Here is a 20,826-nt window from a genome sequence, read left to right as displayed (position 1 = left end):
TTACATATTGTACACATAGATGTATGTGCATATTGTAGCCTAGTCAGTCAAACCTTGACTATCTAATAACACAGAACTTCAAATCACTGCTCAGGAAATCCCAGCTTCTATGTTAGAACTGAATGGCCCATGTTTCTCGTTATTTTAGGGTTAGTTTTAGCTACTTTCCTGGAAAGGAACTGAATGATGCCCACAAGAAAACATATCATGATGTGGCCCAGGAGAGGGCTTTCTCTTTGGTTGCCCCTAAATTGTGGAACTCCCTCCCTTCCCTACAGAGGTGTGTCTAGCATTTTTGTTATATAGCTTCTGCCGTATGCTAAAGACACATCACTTTACCCTGGCCTGTGTTTAATCTCTGTTTTATTTAACCTACACTGTGCTGCTTTTGTAGGAATAGTTTATTGTTTTATTTGTATGTATGATGATACTACTGTAACCCACCTTGGGGACTAATGGTTGAGGGTATGTAAGGAACGTAGAAATATAGATATACATTAAAAACCAGCACTCTTTGTATCAGGGGCACTACCAGAGTGAGCTGGTGGGTGGCTGGGTGGGGAGAAGACAATATTTAAGACTAGACATGATTGTTCTCCAGGGACACCTATATCTCTTGTAATTCTGGAGGTAAAAAGAAGTTGCCACAATAAATGTTCTTATGAAATACCGGTTTTGCTGATCTTTGGGTGCAAGCGGAGAAGAGTGGGCGGATCCAACCCGGCGGCCGCCCGGCGAGCGAGGCTTGCCGAAGCCCTGGGAAGAGGCGGTGCTGGGTGAGGGACCCGGAGGAAGACCCTGCGCGGGGACTGCCGCGGGGGAGCCACGCCAAGGGCCCAGCGGTCTCTGCCCGGCCCCTCCCACCACTCCGCCGCTTCCTGCAGAGCGCCCTGTCCGCCCCCGCCCGGATCCCCGCCAGACATGGCGGGCGAGACTCCCAGCCCGGAGAGAGGCCGCCAGCAGAGCCATTCTCTGGGGGGGAGCCTTTGGGTGATCGGCCCGACGAGGGGGAGAAGCCGGGACAGGACGAACAGGCGGGGGGATCGCCCATCTGGCAGGGAGCAGCTGGGCGGGCAGCAGGAGCGCGACTGCCAGCCCTGCAGGCAGGCGAGGCAGACCCGGGCGCCTGCGAGGCCCGCAGGACTGAGGCGGGCCAGACCTCCCCCTGCTGCCCCCTTGTGTATGGCGTCTCCTGGCAACTAGCCCTGCGGCGCCTCCTCTTCCCCATCCCGGGGCGGCTCCAGCCAGCGTGCCCCTCACCCGCGCCTCCAGCCAGCCTGCCCAAGACTGAGATGATTTCAGGAGAGCTGGTGGGGCAGGGGACGGTCCAGGGCCGGGCTCCTGGAAGCGGATAGGTGCAGGCTGGGTGCGGGAAGGCGGCCAGCCACAGCAGTCACGCATGCGTGTGTCAATCACGCATGCGTGCCTGAGGGAGTCACTCAAAAGCCGGAGATCCACCTCTTTAATGAAAGTATAGCCGGAGGCCGGAGACGGCCCCCTTTTGCCGGAGACTCCGGCAGAAAACCGGAGACCTGGCAACCCTAGTGGCAACAGACCCCAATGAGAAAAGGAGCCCAAGATGGGTGGGAGTTTCTAAAAAAGGAAATTCTAAAAGCGCAATGGCAAACAATTCCAACAAGGAAAAAAGGGGGAAGACAGCAGAAGAAGCCAATGTGGCTTCACAAAAAGCTTAGAGATGACCTGAAAACAAAAAAGAACACATACAGAAGTGAAAGGAAGGCCAGGCCACAAAAGAAGAGTACAGACAGGTAGCACGGGATTGCAGGGATGGCGTCAGGAAGGCTAAAGCTGAGAATGAGCTGAGGTTAGCAAGATATGTCAAAAGCAGCAAAAAAACTTTCTTCAGGCACATCCATAGTAAAAGACAGAAAATAAATGGTGGTACAGCTACTCAATGAGGATGGCAAAATGCTTACATATAACAAAGAAAAGGCAGAAGTACTCAATTCCTACTTTGGCTCAGTCTTCTCCCCAAAAAGGATCTATGACCCTCCTGGGTAATGTAAAGTTGAAGGGCTAGGATTGCAGCTTGAGCTTGATAGACAAATGGTCAAGGAATACCTAAACACTTTGAATGAGTTCAAATCCACAGGGCCCAATAAACTGCATCCTAGTTTATTGAAGGAATTGGCTGAAGAACTCTCAGAACCACTGTCTATTATCTTTGCAAAATCGTGGAGGATGGCTGAAATGCCGGATGACTGGAGAAGGGCTAATGTTGTCCCTATCTTCAAAAAGGGCAAAAAGGAGGAACTGGGGACCTACAGACCAGTCAGCCTGACATAGATCCCTCGGAAAATTCTGGAGCAGATTATAAAGCAGTCGATCTGTAAGGACCTTGAAAACAATGCAGTGATTAGAAGCCAACATAGATTTATGAAGAACAAATTCCGCCAGACTAATCTTATCTCATTTTTTGATTGGGTAACCTCCCTGGTAGACTGTGGGAATGCTGTGGACATAATATATCTCGACTTCAGCAAAGCTTTTGACAAAGCTTTTTTGTCATGATATTCTGATTAGCAAACTAGCTGAATGTGGGCTGGATGGAACAATTATCAGGTGGATCCACAGTTAGATACAGAATCGTACTCAAAGAGAGCTTATCAATGGTTTCTTCTCAAACTAGGGGGAGGTAATGAGTGGGGTACCGCAGGGTTTGGTCCTGGGCCCAGTGCTCTTCAACATTTTTATTAATTACTTGGATGAGGAAGTGCACGGAATGCTTGTCAGATTTGCAGATGATACAAAATTGGAATAGCTAATACCCTGGAAGATAGAAACATTCAGCATTGGGCTGAAACAACAGAATAAAATTTAGCAGGGATAAGTGCAAAGTTCTACACCTAGGACAAAGAAAGCAAATGCACAGTTATAAGATGGGGGAATACTTGGCTCAGCAATACTACATGCAAGAAGGATTTTGGGATTGTTGTTGATACAAGCTGACTATGAGCCAACAGTGTGATAGGTGTTGGACTACGACCTGGGAGACCAGGGTTTGAATCCCCACATAGCCATGAAGCTCACTGGGTGACCTTGGGCCAGTCACTGCCTCTCAGCCTCATGAAAACCCTACTCATAGCGTCGTCATAAGTCAGAATCGACTTGAAGGCAGTACATTTACATTTAGTTTCCAAATTGTATAAAGTATTAGTTGCCCTCTATTCGGCAATGGCTAATACTCATCTTGAGTACTGCGTCCAGTTCTGGACCCCACAGTTTAAGAAGGATGCAGACAAACTGGAACGGGTTCAGAGGAGGGCAATGAGGATAATCAGGTGAGTGGAAACAAAGCCCTATGAAGAGAGACTGAAACAACTGGGCGTGTTTCGCCTTGAGAAGAGAAGACTGAGAGGAGATATGATAGCACTCTTCAAGTACATGAAAGGTTGCCACATAGAGGAGGGCCGGGATCTCTTCTTGATCATCCCAGAGTGCAGGACACAGAATAATGGGCTCAAGTTGCAGGAAGCCAGATTTCAACTGAACATCAGGAAAAACTTCCTAACTGTTAGAGCCATACGACAATGGAGCCAATTACCTAGAGAGGTAGTGGGCTCTCCGACACTGGAGGCATTCAAGAGGCAGCTGGACAGCCATCTGTCAGGAATGCTTTGATTTGGATTCCTGCATTGAGCAGGGGGTTGGACTCGATGGCCTTATAGGCCCCTGCCGACTCTAAAATTCTATGATTCTATGATATACCACACTTTCACAAAACATCAGGTTTAAAAAAAGAAGAGTGCGCTGCCCAGCCCCAGCAGTAGCCCATCGGTAAAGCAGAAGTTAATGTGTAGGTGAACGAACAAACCAAAGCTAAACAATGGTCCTGCAGGGCTGGAAGGAAGTGTGGTGCTGTGGTGCACGCCCACTGTGATGTCATCATGGAGGAGAACCACCCCCATCAAGACAGGTACTGTTCGCAGGTGCTTTCATTTCAGTGGGGGCTGGTGGCTCCATGTCAATGGAGCAGTGGAATCCAGGTTTTAGTCTGAACTTTTGAGGTGCGAAGTGCAAGTCTATTCAATTTAAATATCTGTTTTCACATCAAAACCAGTTTGTGAAATAACACGTTCACTCATAGAAAGAAATGGGGTATGCCTGGATTGGGGTTGGTGTCATGTGTGCAATGCTAAAAAAAAAATGCCAGCACACAGAACACATTGATTGCTTGAAACTGTAGTGTGCACACAGCCCATATTTACTTAGAATAAAATCTTATTGCATTCAATAGGGCTTAATCCCAGGCAAATGGGGGTAGGTTTGCAGCCTTACTGTGTTTCGGACGAAACATACAAACCTGGGAGTTCACCCCATTGATATCAGTGGGGCTTCCTTCTGAGCAAAAGTGTATAACTGCACTGCAATCTATTGCCTGCAAAACCTATTAGGGACACTCCCACTCTCTTTACTACACAAGCTAAAAATTCAAAGAGGAACCTGGAGCCTCACTCTTCCTGGCTATCAGCAGAGCTTGGAAGAGTTACTTTTTTGAACTACAAGTGCCATCAGCCGAGTCCAGTGGCCATGCTGGCTGGGGCTGATGGGAGTTGTAGTTTAAAAAAGTAACTTGTCCAAGCTCTGGCTATCAGCCTATGCATTTCACTGTTTCAACATTGCCATCTCTTGCTGGCATCATACACTCTCAATATACATTGATCCCTGTTTAAGGCTTTCCTCACCACGTTTCAAATTCTAGAAACAAGCCCACCTTTGCTGGCTTGATGGAAACCTGTGGTTGCTGTCTTAACTGAAATCTCTCTTCATCATAGCGGTCAAACAAAAATACACTGGAAGGCACCCACCCCATGCTAAAGGCCTCTCTCAAGGGGAGGGGATATGAATGGCAGCTGGACAGTCATCTGTCAGAATGCTTAGATTTGGATTCCTGCATTGAGCAGGGGGTTGGACTTGATGGCTTTATCGGCCCCTTCCAACTCTATGATTCTATGATTATGATTCTATGAATGCCAGTCCTTTGGCCAGAGCTCTAGAATGCAATGTTCCAAAGCCTGCTCTGTGCAAGCCCACATGCTTGATTTTGCATATAACCACACAGAGAACATCAGGTACAGATTAACACCTTTATGTTATCTGGGAGTAAGCAAAACAAACATGCGTAGATTTGGGTGCACATCATTTACCACCCAAGTAGTCCACAACAAAATACATACACTACTTTTAGAAGTGACAAACTGTGTCCCCTCCCAACCCTCAATATCACCACCACACATTGAAATTCAAATATAAAATGTACATTGGTTAGATGATAATGTTTATCTTTCAGGCTGCAATCCTATACACACTTACCTCTGAGTAAGCCTCACTGGAAACAGTAGGGCTTACTCATAAATAAACATGCATCAGAGTGCACTGTAGATCTTGTTTCCTGCCTCATAGCCAGCATTAACATAAGCAAATGATTCGTTAGTTATTAATATTGCTACATATTTTCAGTGACGTTTGGTCAGTTTAAAACCAAGGGCAAGGGCCCAGAGCTGGTTTCAACATAGCACTTTTAACCTGTCAACATATAACCTTCTAATCATTGCCTCATTGTTTGCGATTTATGGGTCCAGGTTTAAAGGTGATGGTCAGTGTGAGGCAGAAGAGCAAATATTAGTGATTAACTTCAAAAGTATATAAAGAATCCTGACTCCTTTTCAAAGCCTGCTCTTGCAGACGAGCTACAGACTCTCCCTCCCTGATCCCCAGGCATTTCCAAAATGGACCTTTTAATTTCCTTTCTGATTGGGATACAGGTATTGTGTTCCTTAGCCGGTCATCCATTTCGGCCACCAGTGCCACCACCACCCATTCAGTTACTGTCCCCAGGATGTAATAATTCCATAGTAAAGACAGCTGCAGATCAGGCTCTTGACAGGATCAATTCCCACCGAAGAGAGGGCTACGTGCTTGGTCTCCAGCGAATCTTTGATGCCCGTGAACTTCCACAGGTAAGTAGCCACACTCATTCTGACTTATTTATTTATTATTTGATTTATATCCCACCCTTCCTCCCAGCAGGATCCCAGGGCGGCAAACAAAAGCACTTAAAACATCATAAAAACAGACTTTAAAATACGTTAAAACAAAACATCTTTTAAAACATTTTTTAAAAAGCTTTCAAGACATCTTTTTCAAAAAGGTTAAAAACATTTTTTTTAAAAAAAAAGTTTGAAAACATATTAAAAAGCAATTCCAACACAGACGCAGACTGGGATAAGGGCTCTACTTAAAAGGCTTGTTGAAAGAGGAAAGTCTTTAATAGGCACCAAAAAGATAACAGAGATGGTGCCTATCTAATATTTAAGGGGAGGGAATTGCAAAGGGAAGGTGCCACTACACTAAAGGTCTGCTTCCTATGTTGTGCAGAATGGACCTCCTGATAAGATGGCATCTGCAGAAGGCCTTCACCTGCAGAGCGCAGTGGTTGACTGGGTATATAAGGGATAAGACGGTCTTTCAAGCTGTCTAGGGCTTTGTACACCAAGACTAGAACTTTGAACTTTGCACCAAGACTTGGTTATCTTCATTGCAGTAGGGGACTTCCATCTTCACAAATGTCAGATAAAGGAAGGGGGAGATTTTTGTCTTATCCACTGAGTTGAAGCTCAAACCCAGGGATTGCCTATGCACTAGTGGTGCCCTCTAGATGTTTTGGACTACAGTTCTCATCAGCACCAGCCAGCACAGCCAACAGTTAGGAATGATGGGAGTTGTAGTACACACCACATTGACTGCTGCTGCTTCAGTCCATCCAAGATCTGCCTACATGTTCCAGCACTTACCTGCCCATCACTTCAGTTGTGCAGAGGGAAAACTGTGGTCTGCATAGCATTTGCTGAACTCCACCTGAGGATTACACCAGTTTCAAAGAGGAGAACCTGAGTAACATTAAAGAGAGGAGGGAAATGAAATGAACATGCAAGTTATTATATAAGCAGCAATGGGCATAATGTTCCAGGAGAGCAGAACCCAGCTGAATAAGTTTAAAGAGAACCTTAACTCGTAAGAGCAATTCTTTTCTGGAATAAACTTTCTAAGACATCTGTGGGATTTTTTTCTTTATAGGTTTTGAATAAACAGTTGCCAAAGCCAAAGCATCCATTGGGGGCATTTTCAGTATAGGATCCACTCTGCTCCTTAAAATCCTAAAAGACTGCAATTCTAAGGCTGTGATCAAAATTTACATAGAACTTTGTTGATATTGGTGTTAATTTACTTCGTTCCATAAGTTTTGTTACGGGTGGGAAGGTAGCTCACCTTGCCTTTTCAAATTCTGTTCCATGTTGTGCTGTAAAAGTTTTTGTCTTCTTCTCATCTGTAGGGAGCTGCAGGCTCTGTCTTCTATCTCACCCTGGATGTGTTGGAAACCACCTGCCATGTCCTAAGCAGAAAACTGTGGAAGGATTGCGAGTTCAGAACGCGTCATGAGACTGTAAGCATTTGATCTGCCCAGTTCAGAAAATGACTGAGCATGTTAAAAAGTAAGGGTGCCTCCAGATTGTCACTATTTTGCAGGAGGGATTCAAGTATATACCAGGAAATTTAGGTCTCAGCAGTTAAAGTGGATGATAGCACTCTCTCTCCTAGTGCAACAAATCCAATTTAAAAAGAAACAGACTTTTTGCGGTTAGGAAAGTGACAAGGAAATGCACTGAAAAGTGTGAATAAACAAGTGATTAAAGGGGAGTGTGACGTCCTTCCCCGGCACCACCTGTGAAGCTCTCACTTGTGGCTACCAGCAGACAGGAATGTCAGGTTTTCTTCTTACCCTTTACAGCTCTAGCACAGTTCTCAGAAGATACCCCTGCTAGGCCTTACTACCCAACACTCTGTATCTCTTATAACCTTTAGACTGTGCCTTAGTCTCTGCCAGGCTATCTCAATACCTTGTGTCTATTGGTATAGGTAATTCCCAAACCCCCCTGCAGCCTCTTGCACTGAAGCATATAGCCCTGGGTTTCTCTGTGCGACTGGATACACTTTCCTCCGATCCGCCGCTGCCACCATTCGATACAACTGTTCAGCCTTGGTTACTTGCTATCCCCCCTGGTATGTGTATCCCAGCTGAAGGAATCAGGTTTTTATTTAACCAATAAATATTTATTAAGAATTAGAAATAACAAGATTACTTAATTACTTTGTTGACAAGCTTATGGTTTCATATATGTTCTGACATGTACTTGACTTCTTACTAATTGCCTCAGAACTCCGACTCACTCTCAACAACACCGACCTCCAAACACCACCAAACCTCCAACATCCACCTCACAATTCACCACCCAGATTCAACTGTCATTCTTCCATTTATACTCCCAGCCATTCAAACGCTCAGCCAATCATTCAGCATTCTACTGCTCATGTACTCCCCCTCCTCTTTCACTTCACTTACCATATGTCTTCTATATAACCAGCACTTACCATATAAAGGGGAGCTCTGTGCATAGTAGCGGCATGGTTTTTTGTAACATCTCATTCTGCCCAGAGGTTGCTTCCACTTGGGCTTAATCTGCAAACAGGTCACTGAAATATAGCAAACAGGTCATCGGCAACAGTTTGTTTTTGTTTTGTTTTGCGTACCAGATTTTCTCCAGAAAGGGTAAAATCCAAATTAAAGGGAGTGGGTAGGAGAACACTGCAAAAAAAAATAAATCTTGCATGCATGAGGATCACCCATCCCACAATAATCACCCATATGGAAGAACCCAGAGAGTAAGAAGAAAAAGATGGACAAGAAGAAGGAGAGAGAGAAGGATAGATCAGTTAGAGAGAAATAATGCAGAATAAAACAAGGTTTGGGGAGAGGGAGAGGAGATTCTGCACCGCAGGTGGGGTCTTGCAAAAGATGAAGGCTCCTAGCTTAGGTGACATGCAAGTTTTGGCCAAACTTTTTGTTCTATAAATATCAGCTGCATTTCTATTGTTCCAGGTGTACGGACAGTGCAAAACAGCAGTTTATGCCAGCAAGAACGGGGACATTTCTCATCTGCATAACTATGATTGCGTTTTACGCCCACGTATGTATTTCTATACATTAGCTCAAATAAAGGTTTGCAAGGAAATTCATACATTCAGACAAATGCACATACTCTCATTACCATTACAGTTTTAAAGATTTGCCATGCACGTTAAAATGCAGCTGTATTAGGTACTGCTGGTCCTAAACTATACCAATAAATATACTCCTTTTCACAAGCAGAGCGCTCTTGATCTGATCCCTGAATTCCAGCTATTGAGCTGATGTCATGAGCTACACATTTTGAACAGTTTCAGTTGACCAGCTTAGCCTGATAGAGCTAGAAATACAATTCACCTTCTGTATTACAATTAACCACTCTGTTAAAAGCTGCAAAACCATTTTTGAAGGAGAATCACAGACTGAAATTCTACTTGGAATTTTAAAATGAAGCAATATATTTGGATTTTTTAAAGCAGCATTTCATTATTGTATGCTAAGCTGCATTATATTAGCTTATTAATACATTAACATCATGCATGATGATGCAGTCATGTTGGGGGTGGGGGATCAGGATCAATACCACAGTGCCACAGAGGGGAAGGTGCCATTGGCTCCCCATCACCCCCAGTGGCTGCAATTTAAAAAAAACCAGATTTGTAAAATGCATTATTGTTAACATGTAGTATTGTCCTCCTGATAAACCTTTGTATCCCTAGGTAATGAAAAAAAGAAACTTTTCTTTTAGTTCTGAATATAGAGGCTTGGGGGATGAGCAAAGCTAATTAAAAAAAAATGGAACAGGGGCTTGATCCTATAGCACCACTGTAGCTAAGCAACTGTGAACCTGACTGATTCTTTGGACCGGAGAATCTCTGGAATCCCTATGACAGAAAGGGTGCTTCCAGATTGTCACTATTTTGCGAGTGGGATTTAATTGCATGCCAGGAAACTTAGGTTGCACAGTTAAAATGGATTTGGTGCTATTGTGCAACAAGCCCGCTTCCAAACAAAATCCAGACTTTTTGCAGTAAGGAAAGTGATATAAAAATGCACTCTAAAGTATGGGATAACAACTGCTTGATATGACATCTAGGGGTATGACATCTAGGGGGAGAAATTCAGTTCAGTTTGCATTTAAAGCAGAATTTGTCAGATTTCCACTTTCCAAAATATTATGAGAACCGAAACACAGGTGTCTTTTGAAATTCACTCTTACCCGAATTTTGTGATGCAGTTCTCCAACCAAGCATTTTTTTTAAAAAAAACATATGCTAGGGGAAAGTGTGCATAAATATGAAAATATTCGTGAAAACAACATAACAAAATGCACTGTAATTGGGAGAAATTGCTTGCAAGAAGGTGTACATTAGTCAAAACTACAAACCAAAATGTGCTTATGAGAAGGAATTTGCAGAAATATGGGGAACCTAATTTAAGACTCGAAAAATGAGAAACTGAGAGAACTGAAATGGACAGATCCTTCCATTCCTAAAGATATCATATAACCCTCCCCATGAACAAATCAGAATGAATGCTTAGTAAACAGCCAGTATTTCTAACCTCCCTACAAACCTTGTGCAAACAAATCAGGATGAATGCTTCATAAACAGGATGTCCAGAAGTGACCAAAGAAGTATATTTGTATTTGTTTTGTTTTTAAAATGTGGGGAGGCATCTACACTTCAGTTTGCCCATCAGTTCAACTGTATGGGCATGCAAACAGTAAATTTTAACTGTACATCCCGAAAACTCTGGCTGATATTAGCATGTGTTTGTTTGTTTTCGAAACAGTTTCATCAAGTGCTATTGTAAAAGTATGTCCTGATTGCCCAGTTCCCGGGGACCCAAGTGAAGCCAGGTTTCTGGAGACAGCTGCTGAGAGCCTTGTCAAGTTCAACTCAGAAAGCAATCATGCTCATTATTTTGCCATCCTCAATGTCACCAAAGCACGATCACAGGTAAGGTTGGGGTTGGTCACTTTTAAACAGAGCTTGGAAAAGTTCCTTTTTTGAACTACAACTCCCATCAGCCCAATCCAGTGGCCATGCTGGCTGGGACTGATGGGGGCTGTAGTTCAAAAAAGGAACTTTTCCAAGCTCTGCTTTTAAAGCAGGAGAGGGAAACCTGTGGCCTTCCAGATGTTGCTGGACTACAAGTCCCATCATCCCGGACCATTGGCCAATATGGCTGGGAGCTGGAGCTGTGATGGATGTTGGAGTCCAATAGCATGTGGAGGACTGCAGAATCCCCATACCTGATTTAAAGGAAAGGTGTGATACAGGACCTCCATGCTTTACAGAACAGATTACTTGATGGGGATAAGGCCTTGTGGTTGTCTATTAGCCACAGTTAATTTTGTGGTCACTTTTTACCCACTTCCCAACGTCCATGCACCAGGATTTCAAGCTTTTTTGGACATTAGCAGGTCATTTTTTAAGCAATTGTTATTGGGTGTCCATTTTTCCATTCAAATGGCTTGCTCCCTCTCTCTACCATAAACAAGCCCTGACATTTGGATTGAGGTGAGAGTGGTTCAAACTAAAAACAAAAGGAGTGAATACAGCCTTGCAAATGCATTTACACAAGTTACTAGCCTAGCAAAATTCTTACTAGCCAGCCCACCAACCAGTGAATACATGAATTAAAAACCAAATTAAAATTAAAAACTGTTGTTTATGATTCACACCCTGTTGTAGCAGAATTCTTATGAAAAAAATGAATCAAGATACAGAGAACCAGACATCACAGTGTACAGGGAGAGATATTTTGTTACGACGTTTTTCAGAAAGACTGGTGATTTGTAATAACCCTAAGAATTATTCTATAATGCATTCTACTGTTTCTATTCAGTTTCACTAAAATTTCATACATCTGGTCAGTGTTTTAGTGTCTTCCAATCTGAATTTGTGTTCTTGGTTCATTGATTACATTTTATGTGTCCATTTGTGTCCACTGGGTGTCCAAAAACTAGGACTGGGTGTCCATTTGGACACTTTAAAAAGGGCTTTGGACATTAGGACAGGAGTAGCCAATGTGGTGCCCTCCAATGTGGTGTTGGGATTACAACTCCCGCCACCCCTGACCATTGGCCAAGGTGGTTGGAGCTGATGAGACTTGAAGTCTACTAACTTCAAGGTCACCCCACATTGGTTACCCCACACCAAGTTTTTGAGGAGCATGGCATGTACCTCTTCCACATGACACAGACTGCTCTAAACTATCACTGGTTCCCTTGTTTGCAGTGGGTGGTTGGTCCTTCAAACTTTGTGGAATATGCCATCCAGGAGACATCCTGTACCAAAACCAATCCTGTGCCAGACATCTCCAAGTGCCCACTCCTCCCACCTGAAATTGCAGTGAGTATGAATTTGTATTGCACAGAAATTCACCTTTCTAGAAACTTAGAATCATAGAATAGTAGAGTTGGAAGGGGCCTATAAGGCCATCAAGTCCAACCCCCTGCTCAGTGCAGGAATCCAAATCAAAGCATTCCCAACAGCTGGCTGTCCAGCAGCCTCTTGAACACCTCCAGTGTCGGAGAGCCCACTACCTCTCTAGGTAATTGGTTCCCTTGTTGTACGTCTCTAACAGTTAGGAAGTTTGTCTTGATGTTCAGTTGAAATCTGGCTTCCTGCAACTTGAGCCCATTATTCTGTGTCCTGCACTTTGGGACGATCGAGAAGAGATCCCTGCCCTCCTCTGTGTGGCAACCTTTCAAGTACTGGAAGAGTGCTATCATATCTCCCTTCAGTCTTCTCTTCTCCAGAACTTGCCCTGCCTTTTTTTTTTTTTGCACCATTCCTTTTATTCTCCAAAAACGTATTCCACTGGCTGATTATGCAGCACAGACAGAACCACCCCTGAAAAATCCAAAGTCCCTATTCATGCCCTGGATTTTCACCTAAGCACAGACTTTCTGCCGGAACTCATATGGCACAGCTGGACTTATACATGGGGTTGCTAAGCCTTACAGTTTTTCCCTGATGTTTTAGGCAGGGATGGGGAACCTGTGGCCCTTCAAAAGTTGTTGGACTCCAGCTCCCATTATCTCTGACCATTGGCCAGACTGGCAGAGGCTGCTGGGACTTGGAGTTCAACAACAACTGGAGGACACGAGTTTCACTATCCCTGTTGGAAGATTTTAGCTTCTTAGCAGAAATTAAATCTTGGGGTGAGAGGATAGCAGCAAGGGGCATGCAACTGAATTTGGTCTAAAGTTTGCTTGCTCTGTGTCCCTGTAGCCTACACCTATTTAGTGGCAGGGTTTGAAATTTTAATATTTGTGTTATTTTTTTTTTTATGGGTTGCAGTAGATGGAACATTAAAAATGTATTGATCGCTTGCCCATTGCAATCAGTATTTTCTAAATACCCATCCCCAGATCTATTTTCTCCCATTAGAAAGGTTAAAGCAGCCTTTCCCGAACTTGGTCCTCAGATGTTGTTGGACTACAACTCCCATCAGCCCCAGTCAGCCAATGGTCAGGAGTGATGGGAATTGTTGTACAGCAACATCTGGGAACCCAAAGGTTGGAAAAGGCTGGAACACACCTTTTTCCCAGCATGTTCTTCCAGTCTCAGTATCCTCTCTCTCTGTGTGTGTGTGCGTGCGTGCGTGCAAGGAAAGAGCGAGTGGGTGGTTTTTTCTTCAATGCAAATTGCAACGAGGTGTGTCTATGAGAAGCAAATTAATGGATAGTGTCTTTATGTATGAGTGTGAATGGATGCGTGAGGATGGTGCAGGTCAGTATGTGGGTGAGAAAGGGTGAGAGTGTGGATGGCCATACACCCTTCTTGCTCTGGCCATGCCCACTTTTAGCTCCAGCCCTGCCCACCACTGACATGAGGTCATCCTACTCCCACCCCACCCCCAACATGTTATCCCCGAAGGAATGCAGCCGTCTGGGAGGAAAAGGTTCCCCACCACTGTTTAGGTTGTAGAACCTTAAGTTTAGGATGACCTGAGTTTTACTGTTCATACTTTGCTGATGGAGGGTTCTGTGTTTTTTTCTGTAGGAGACAGGACTGTGTAAAGGCTCTGTGGTAAACAGCCAGATAGAAAATCAGAAGTTTGTCACAGTACAATGTGACCTCTACCCCCCAGAGGTATGTTGCTGAGTCCGACATTATTTGCAGGAAATTATACAGCCACGAGAGTGGCTGTATACTATAGCCAGCAGGGATTTTTCACATTCCGCAATGTTAAATTGAAAATGCCCCCCATGCCATTCTGAGGCTTCTCATAAGCTCATTTCAAAACAAAACCTTACAAAACATATAGTCCTGAACTCAGAAATGCTTGCTTAACAACCCTGTCAATTTTCATGGCAATACACAAAACAGTCACAGAGAATAGACAGTTCAAAGTATAAAAAGAGAGGCGGAAAACCTCAGAGCCCTTTTGGACTTTTTTCTCTGAGAGTTCTCATAATCTGTTGAAATCCATAACAAATCAGCCATATTCACAGAGTACCTGTAATCCTAATACTGACCTTGCCTCATACTCTGACCTTCATCTTCTGCAGTTGAAAAGTTGAAAAAATGCCTGGCTGATTTTTAATTAATTTAATAAATTTTGGCTAGAACCCAATGATAACGCGGAGCATGCTCAGTAAGAACCAACTGTCAGAGGTCTAAAAGCCTCACAGCTGCTGAGCTTAGCTAATCAGGGGGCCCCACCCACACCAGACTTTGATTTCATGTGAGACAGTCATGGCTTCCCTCAAAGAATCCTGGGAAGTGTAGTTTGTGAAAGGTGCTAAGAGACTCCTATTCCCCTGAGGGAATGGTTTAACAGTCAGCCACTCTGATTGAAGGTCTGTGAGAAGAACAGGGCGTCTCCTAGCAACTCTCAGCACCCTTCAGTAACTACACTTCCCAGGATTCTTTGAGAGAAGCCATGACTGTCCAAAGTGAAATAAAGATCTGGTGTGGATGTGGCCAGGGAAAGCTTTGGTTTAAATTTGGGTGGGAGGCAACATGTGCCTGCTGTAGAATAAAAAGGTGGGGGAAAGACTGAAAAAGAATGATTCTGTTTACAATGTTTTCCTTTTGGAAAGGAAAAGAGCTTACCTTCTGCCCAGTGCCCACCCACCCAATCTCCTTCCCTCCCACTCCCTGCCCCTTCCCTGGATCAGTGTTGGACTATGACCTGGGAGACCAGGGTTCAAATCCCCACACAGCCATGAAGCTCACTGGGCAACCTTGGGCCAGTCACTGCCTCTCAGCCTCAGAGGAAGGCAATGGTGAAATCACCTCTGAATACCGTTTACCATGAAAACCCTATTCAAAGGGTCGCCATAGGTGGGGATTGACTTGAAGGCAGTCCATTTCCATTTTCAAACATGATTGCATAGAAATAAATCCCATTGAACTCAAAAAGTATGCAAATGATCAAACCCATCCTCCCTTCTCCTCCCTCCTGTCCCCTCCTCTTGCCCCTTCCCTCCCCCTTCCTTTGCCCCTCCCTCCCCATCCCCTTTCAATCCCCTCTTTCCCCTTCCCACTCCTCCCCTCCCCCTCCCCTTCTTCCTCCCCATGGTCAGTTTTACCTATCTTAAACATGGTTGCATGGAAGTAAATACCATTGAACTCTATAAGCATGCAAATGATCAAACCTGCCCTCCCTCCCCCTTCCTTTGCCCCCCTCCAATACACTTCTTCCCACTCCCATTCCTCCTGCCCCATGGTCAGTTTTTCCTATCCTAACCAAGATTGCATAGGAGTAAATCCCATTGAAAATGAGCATGCAAATGATCAGACCTGCTTTTCCCCTCTTCTCTCCTCTCCCTTCCTCCTCCCCTGCCCACTCCAGCCCGCCCGCCCTCCCCCCCGGTCAGTTTTACCTATCCTAAGCATGATTGCATGGGAGTAAATCGCACTGAATTTAATAAACATGCAAATGATCAAACCTGTCCTTCTCCTCCCCTCCCCTCCTGCCTACTCCCCTCCCAGTCCTCCCCTCTGCATTTCCTCCCCTCCCTCTCCCTCCTCCTCCCCTCCCCATCCTCTGTGGTCAGTTTCACCTATCCTAAGCATGATTGTAGGGGAGTAAATCCCATTGAACTCAATAAGCATGCAAATGATCCATCCATTCTCAGCAAACTTGCACAGGATCCCATTTCTTACCTCCTGGATTAAAAAGCAGGGAAATTCACTAATAGGCAAAAAACCTTGCGGTTTAAGAACGTACCTATAGCCCACAGCTATTCTATCAAACTTTAAAAAGCAGAGAAATTGGGCAGCTATAGTGAATGCACCAGGGGAGCAGGAGACCTGAACTCCTCTCTGAGATATTGTAGTGCCCTACAAATTGGTCAAAATGCAAACACCACTTGGGTTGGTCTTTCACAGTCCAATCCACTTCCTGTGTAGCTTGGAAGAATTTGGTAACATGTGCCTCTGAGCTTATGGTGAGTGGTGGCAACACCTGCAATCAGCCCAAATAGTAGAAAGAAGACATGTGCTGTGCTGATCTTGTTTTAGCAGGGAGGAAGCAACATTATTAAGACAGTTGATATAGTTCAGATGGTCACTTTGAATATGTCTGATTTCCTTTGCAATTTTAGTGAAGTTTCCTATAGGAAATCATTTTCTTTTGTTTCTATTTCTGTGAATATGTGAAGTACAGCAACTCTTTGTAAAATTTATACTAAAAAAACTCCAAACATAATTGTGGAATAATGGCACTGACTTCTGCAGAATAGTCTCTAGTGGACCTCAGGAGTGTCTCAATTTGCCCAAGATAAAACAGTGGTAGGTGAAATATATTCTAGCAAAATGCTAGGTGTGCTCTACATTATTAATTGATTGTGCCCACCTTGCCTTAAATGAAGTGGTTTAAACATAGCAGGCTGAATACATGCATCCTCTTTTTTCCAACAGCTAGAGTCTTTGCTGAAGTAGCAACATATTGGAATCAGTCTGATTTTTCATCAAACTGCAGGTCCAGATTCCACTGTTAATGCACCCAAAATAGAAATAGAACATAACCTCCAATTTGAAACACAAAAGGCTGTCTTCACCGTCATATGACACTGACCAATAAAAAGGCTTTGAAATTAATATAAATAAATTTGACACAGATTTCTGGGATGAATAATGAGGGAAATAAAATTTTCTAGTGTAGATTGTCTGTAGAAACATTAATAACACAGGAAAGAAGCAAAGTAAGAAGAACACCAGCAAACATACAAAAATATAATTCTCTATCTTTGGAGATGGCAGGTGTTGCCACCACTCCCCATATGCTCAGAGGCACATGTTACCACATTCTTCCAAGCTACACAGGAAGAGGATTGGACTGTGAAAGACCAACCCAAATTGTGTTTGCATTGTGACAAATCTGTAGGGCACTACAATATCTCAGAGAGGAGTTCAGGTCTCCTGCTCCCCTGGTGCATTCACGATAGCTGCCCAATTTCTCTGCTTTTTAAAGTTTGATAGAACAGCTGTGGGCTATAGGTACGTTCTTAAACCGCAAGGTTTTTTGCCTATTAGTGAATAACAACCCATATTTAGTGCATTTCAATGACTTCAGCCAATTGGTTTTCAGGTGTGACTGTAAATAAATAGCATATAAAACCTATACAAAATCAGGCAACAACAAAAACACCTAATAAGAATATCCACTGAAAGCCGTGTTTTCTGTGATATTGTTTGGGTTGTTCTTAACTATTTTTAATTATGTGTTTAGAAATTGTTGTAACCTGCCCTGGGACCTTTGCATGAAAGGCAGGTAATATAATCCTAAAAGTCCCAGGAGAACTTCTTTACCTGGTGCTAAAAAGATACCAATGCTGGCATCAGGGGAAGCTCTCTGGTGCTGATATGCCACAAACAGAGCACTGACCCTACAAAAGACCTCTCCCTAGTTGCCACCCACTTCACTTCAGGTGGTGGAAGCACCCAAAGAAGAGTGACTGACCAGAAAAACTTAAAGAAGTAGTAGAATATGGTGCATTAGCTGCAGTTTCTGCAAATGTAGCCCCCTATCTAATGCATTTAGATTATTATTTATTGTAATATTCCTGTATTTTATCCTGTTTTGTACACCACCCAGAGAGCTATTAGCTATGGGCGGTTTATAAATGAAACAAAATAAATAAATAAATAAATTTCAGGACTTAATCCTGGCTGTTACCAGGGTGTGAATGACCATGGCCAGGCGTGTCTTACTCAGCCCACACATTTGCTTCAGCCAATGACAGTCGCTGCATGGCAGAGAGGTTGCTTGGAGCTCCATTGACAATGATGGATGTCTGTGAGATATCAGCCAAAATCCTTGCATAACCTCTCCCAGCAGCTTAATATAAATAATGATGGCTGTAGTTCAGTGATAGAACACCTGCTTTGCATGCCAAAGAGCCCAGGTTCAATCCCCAGCATCTCCAAATAGGGCTGAGTATGGCCCCTGTCTGAAATCCTGGAGACCCAATGACATACTAAGCTAGATGGACCAGCTGTCTAGCTCACTATAAGGCAGCTTCCTATGCAGTGGTGGCTGGTGGCTCCATGTCAGTGGAATCCACTCCGAGTTTTAGTCCGAACTTTCAAGGAGCAGTCTGAGGTGCTGAAACCTATTCCCACAATAGCCACTGCTGCATGCGCTCAGGTCCTCATTCCAGAATGGGAAGAAATTCAGTCTGCATTTTAATGCAAAGCTACCAAATTTGCACTTTCCTAAACAATATGCCCGTTAAAACTCAGCTGTCTTTCACAGTTTGCAATCCTCTAAATTATACTGATATACTGATAAATGTAATATACTGATCAATGTGTATATTAGAGGGGAAACATGCATATTAGTGAAGATAACATACAAAAATGTCTTCTATTAGGGGAACTTGCTTATGAAGATCTATGTATTAGGGAAAATGTGCAGTAACTTGTTGATGAATTTTCATGACAGTTTATCGCAAACTGATGCAGCAATATGCAGAAGTGAACTTAAGAATAGAAAAAAAATAGGATCTGGGAGAAACTGAAGTTGAAAGATTTGTGTGCCCTGAGCCCTCACTCATACACCCCATTGTGAGCAATCCGTACATTATTCTCCCATTAGCCACTTGTCACTGATGAACAGAATCCAGAACCTGCACCTACATCTGGGCATGAGGGACACCACGGTGATGATGAAAGTCATGAAGATGAGCATCACAAGAAAGGATATGGACACCGCCATCACCATCACCGTCACCGTCACCGCCCCCACCATCGTGGACATCACAGACATCACAGCAAACACTATGGCCATCACAGACATCACGGGAACCACTCACAAGAGCACCCGGCTCCACCAGACATGAAAGAAACAGTGGGCCGAGTGATTGTACTTCCTCCTTCAAACACACACGTGTCTCTCCACTCCCTGCCAGAAATTGAATCTGAGCAATTAGATGGGAAACCTGTCCCTCCTGTAGTGCAGGTGACACCACCAAACACTAAACCCAGCCTCCCTGATATACATGGTTCTCCCAAGGAGGGAGATACACAATCGGGGAAGCCAAGCTTGACCAAGCCAGCTAGGCCAGGCATCCCTCCATTCCCCGTTGGGTTTTCAGGATCAGATACATGCCCAGGAGACAGCACAGTAACCATTTTTGGCCTTGAGCTGCCTGGAAGGCCTCTAGTGAATTTGCCCAAAAAGTCCCAAACTTTGGTTAATGTAGAGCACTGAAAGGCTAGTCAACATGTGGTGCTGTACCCTCACTGCATGAGAGAGGATTTTTGAAGGAAGGAAAGAAGGATATTCTAGTTCTTGGAATCTCCCACCACAAAAGGTAACAATCTCCCATTGGGTTATGCAGCATACTAATTGACACAAAAGGTACCAGGTGTATCTCTGCAGTACAAACGTTAATAGTGATTTCCACGAATGCTTTACCAAATGAGTTCCCTCTAGCGCTCTTCATGTGCTGTTTGGACCAAAGTAGACATGGCAATTGTTATTCATGTGTCTGCCCTGTTTGTGTATAAACCAAAGCATCATAAGTGAGCTGGATTGGGAGAAAAGTGCCCGTTGCAACAGAGTGCAGAGAAGTAAGATGCAGAGAGGTCAGGTTTTAACTCCCCTCACCCTTCTGCACCTTTGATTGTCAAAATGACCTCCCTACCCTTCACTCTACATAAGGACGGACAAATGTGGCTTCCCACATCCCATCTAGTCTGGCCCTTTGAGCGCTCCAAGCCTTGCCAGATTTTATCAGGAGCAAAACACTGAAGGGCAATGGGGAAGCTCATCAGCCTAGAACTACCAACTTGGCCTGGCATAAAACATTAAGTAGAGGGTGCTCAAAATTCTCCGTGCTCAAGATCGTCCCATCTTGAAATGAGATTTGCACCCAGCTCCTGCTGATTCCCAGTCCTCCCTGTCCTGCTTCCCCCCCTCCCGAAGTTTTCAGAGTACATGTCCAGTGATGATCCCCAACAGGAAATGTCAATCTGTGCGTCATTTGCTATCCTCTCCCACTTCCTCAACGTAAGACATTTTATGCTGGGGGAAGGTAGGGAGAGGAGAAATGGCTGGTAGTGAAGGGGGGAGCCCGGCTAAATACTTGGGCTTGGGAGCTTTTTAGTGTCCCAGTTGGAACACTGGAAAAGCCCAGATTGTTCTCAGGGTGAGCTGGAGCTCGACTGTACATATTTACAACCAGTAGAAGAGAATTGTTTCATGAATATAAACAACACGGTGGTTGGAGAATTCCTTCCTTCCTTCCTTCCTTCCTTCCTTCCTTCCTTTGTTCACCCAAGAACTCCTCCTCCTTGTGAATGTGAGAATAGCAACTATTTTCTGTACTGGAAGGAACTTTACAAACATTCAATAAAAAAGTGATGTGA

General features: G+C 44.1%; 1 protein-coding gene and 1 long non-coding RNA gene across 2 annotated transcripts in view; one reads left to right on the top strand and one right to left on the bottom strand.

The window, feature by feature from the left end:
• Window positions 1-7,461, bottom strand: part of LOC133389545 (uncharacterized) — a 17,694-nt gene extending 10,233 nt beyond the window's left edge. Inside the window, exons 1-2 of the long non-coding RNA XR_009764128.1 lie at window positions 7,291-7,461; window positions 6,816-6,911 (exon numbers count right to left, since the gene is read on the bottom strand). This is a non-coding gene — a long non-coding RNA (uncharacterized LOC133389545). The remainder of the gene's footprint in view (window positions 1-6,815; window positions 6,912-7,290) is intronic.
• FETUB (fetuin B) lies at window positions 5,685-20,826 on the top strand. Its single transcript, XM_061637420.1, has 7 exons — window positions 5,685-5,981; window positions 7,355-7,465; window positions 8,960-9,047; window positions 10,781-10,947; window positions 12,232-12,345; window positions 14,005-14,094; window positions 19,052-20,826. Exons 1-7 carry the CDS (start codon window positions 5,751-5,753, stop codon window positions 19,664-19,666), a joined length of 1,416 nt encoding a protein of 471 aa, XP_061493404.1. The 5' UTR covers window positions 5,685-5,750; the 3' UTR covers window positions 19,667-20,826.

The sequence above is a fragment of the Rhineura floridana genome, chromosome 7, assembly GCF_030035675.1.
Source record: "Rhineura floridana isolate rRhiFlo1 chromosome 7, rRhiFlo1.hap2, whole genome shotgun sequence".
NCBI classification, from domain to species: domain Eukaryota; kingdom Metazoa; phylum Chordata; class Lepidosauria; order Squamata; family Rhineuridae; genus Rhineura; species Rhineura floridana.
This window is presented reverse-complemented; position numbering and strand designations above follow the sequence as displayed.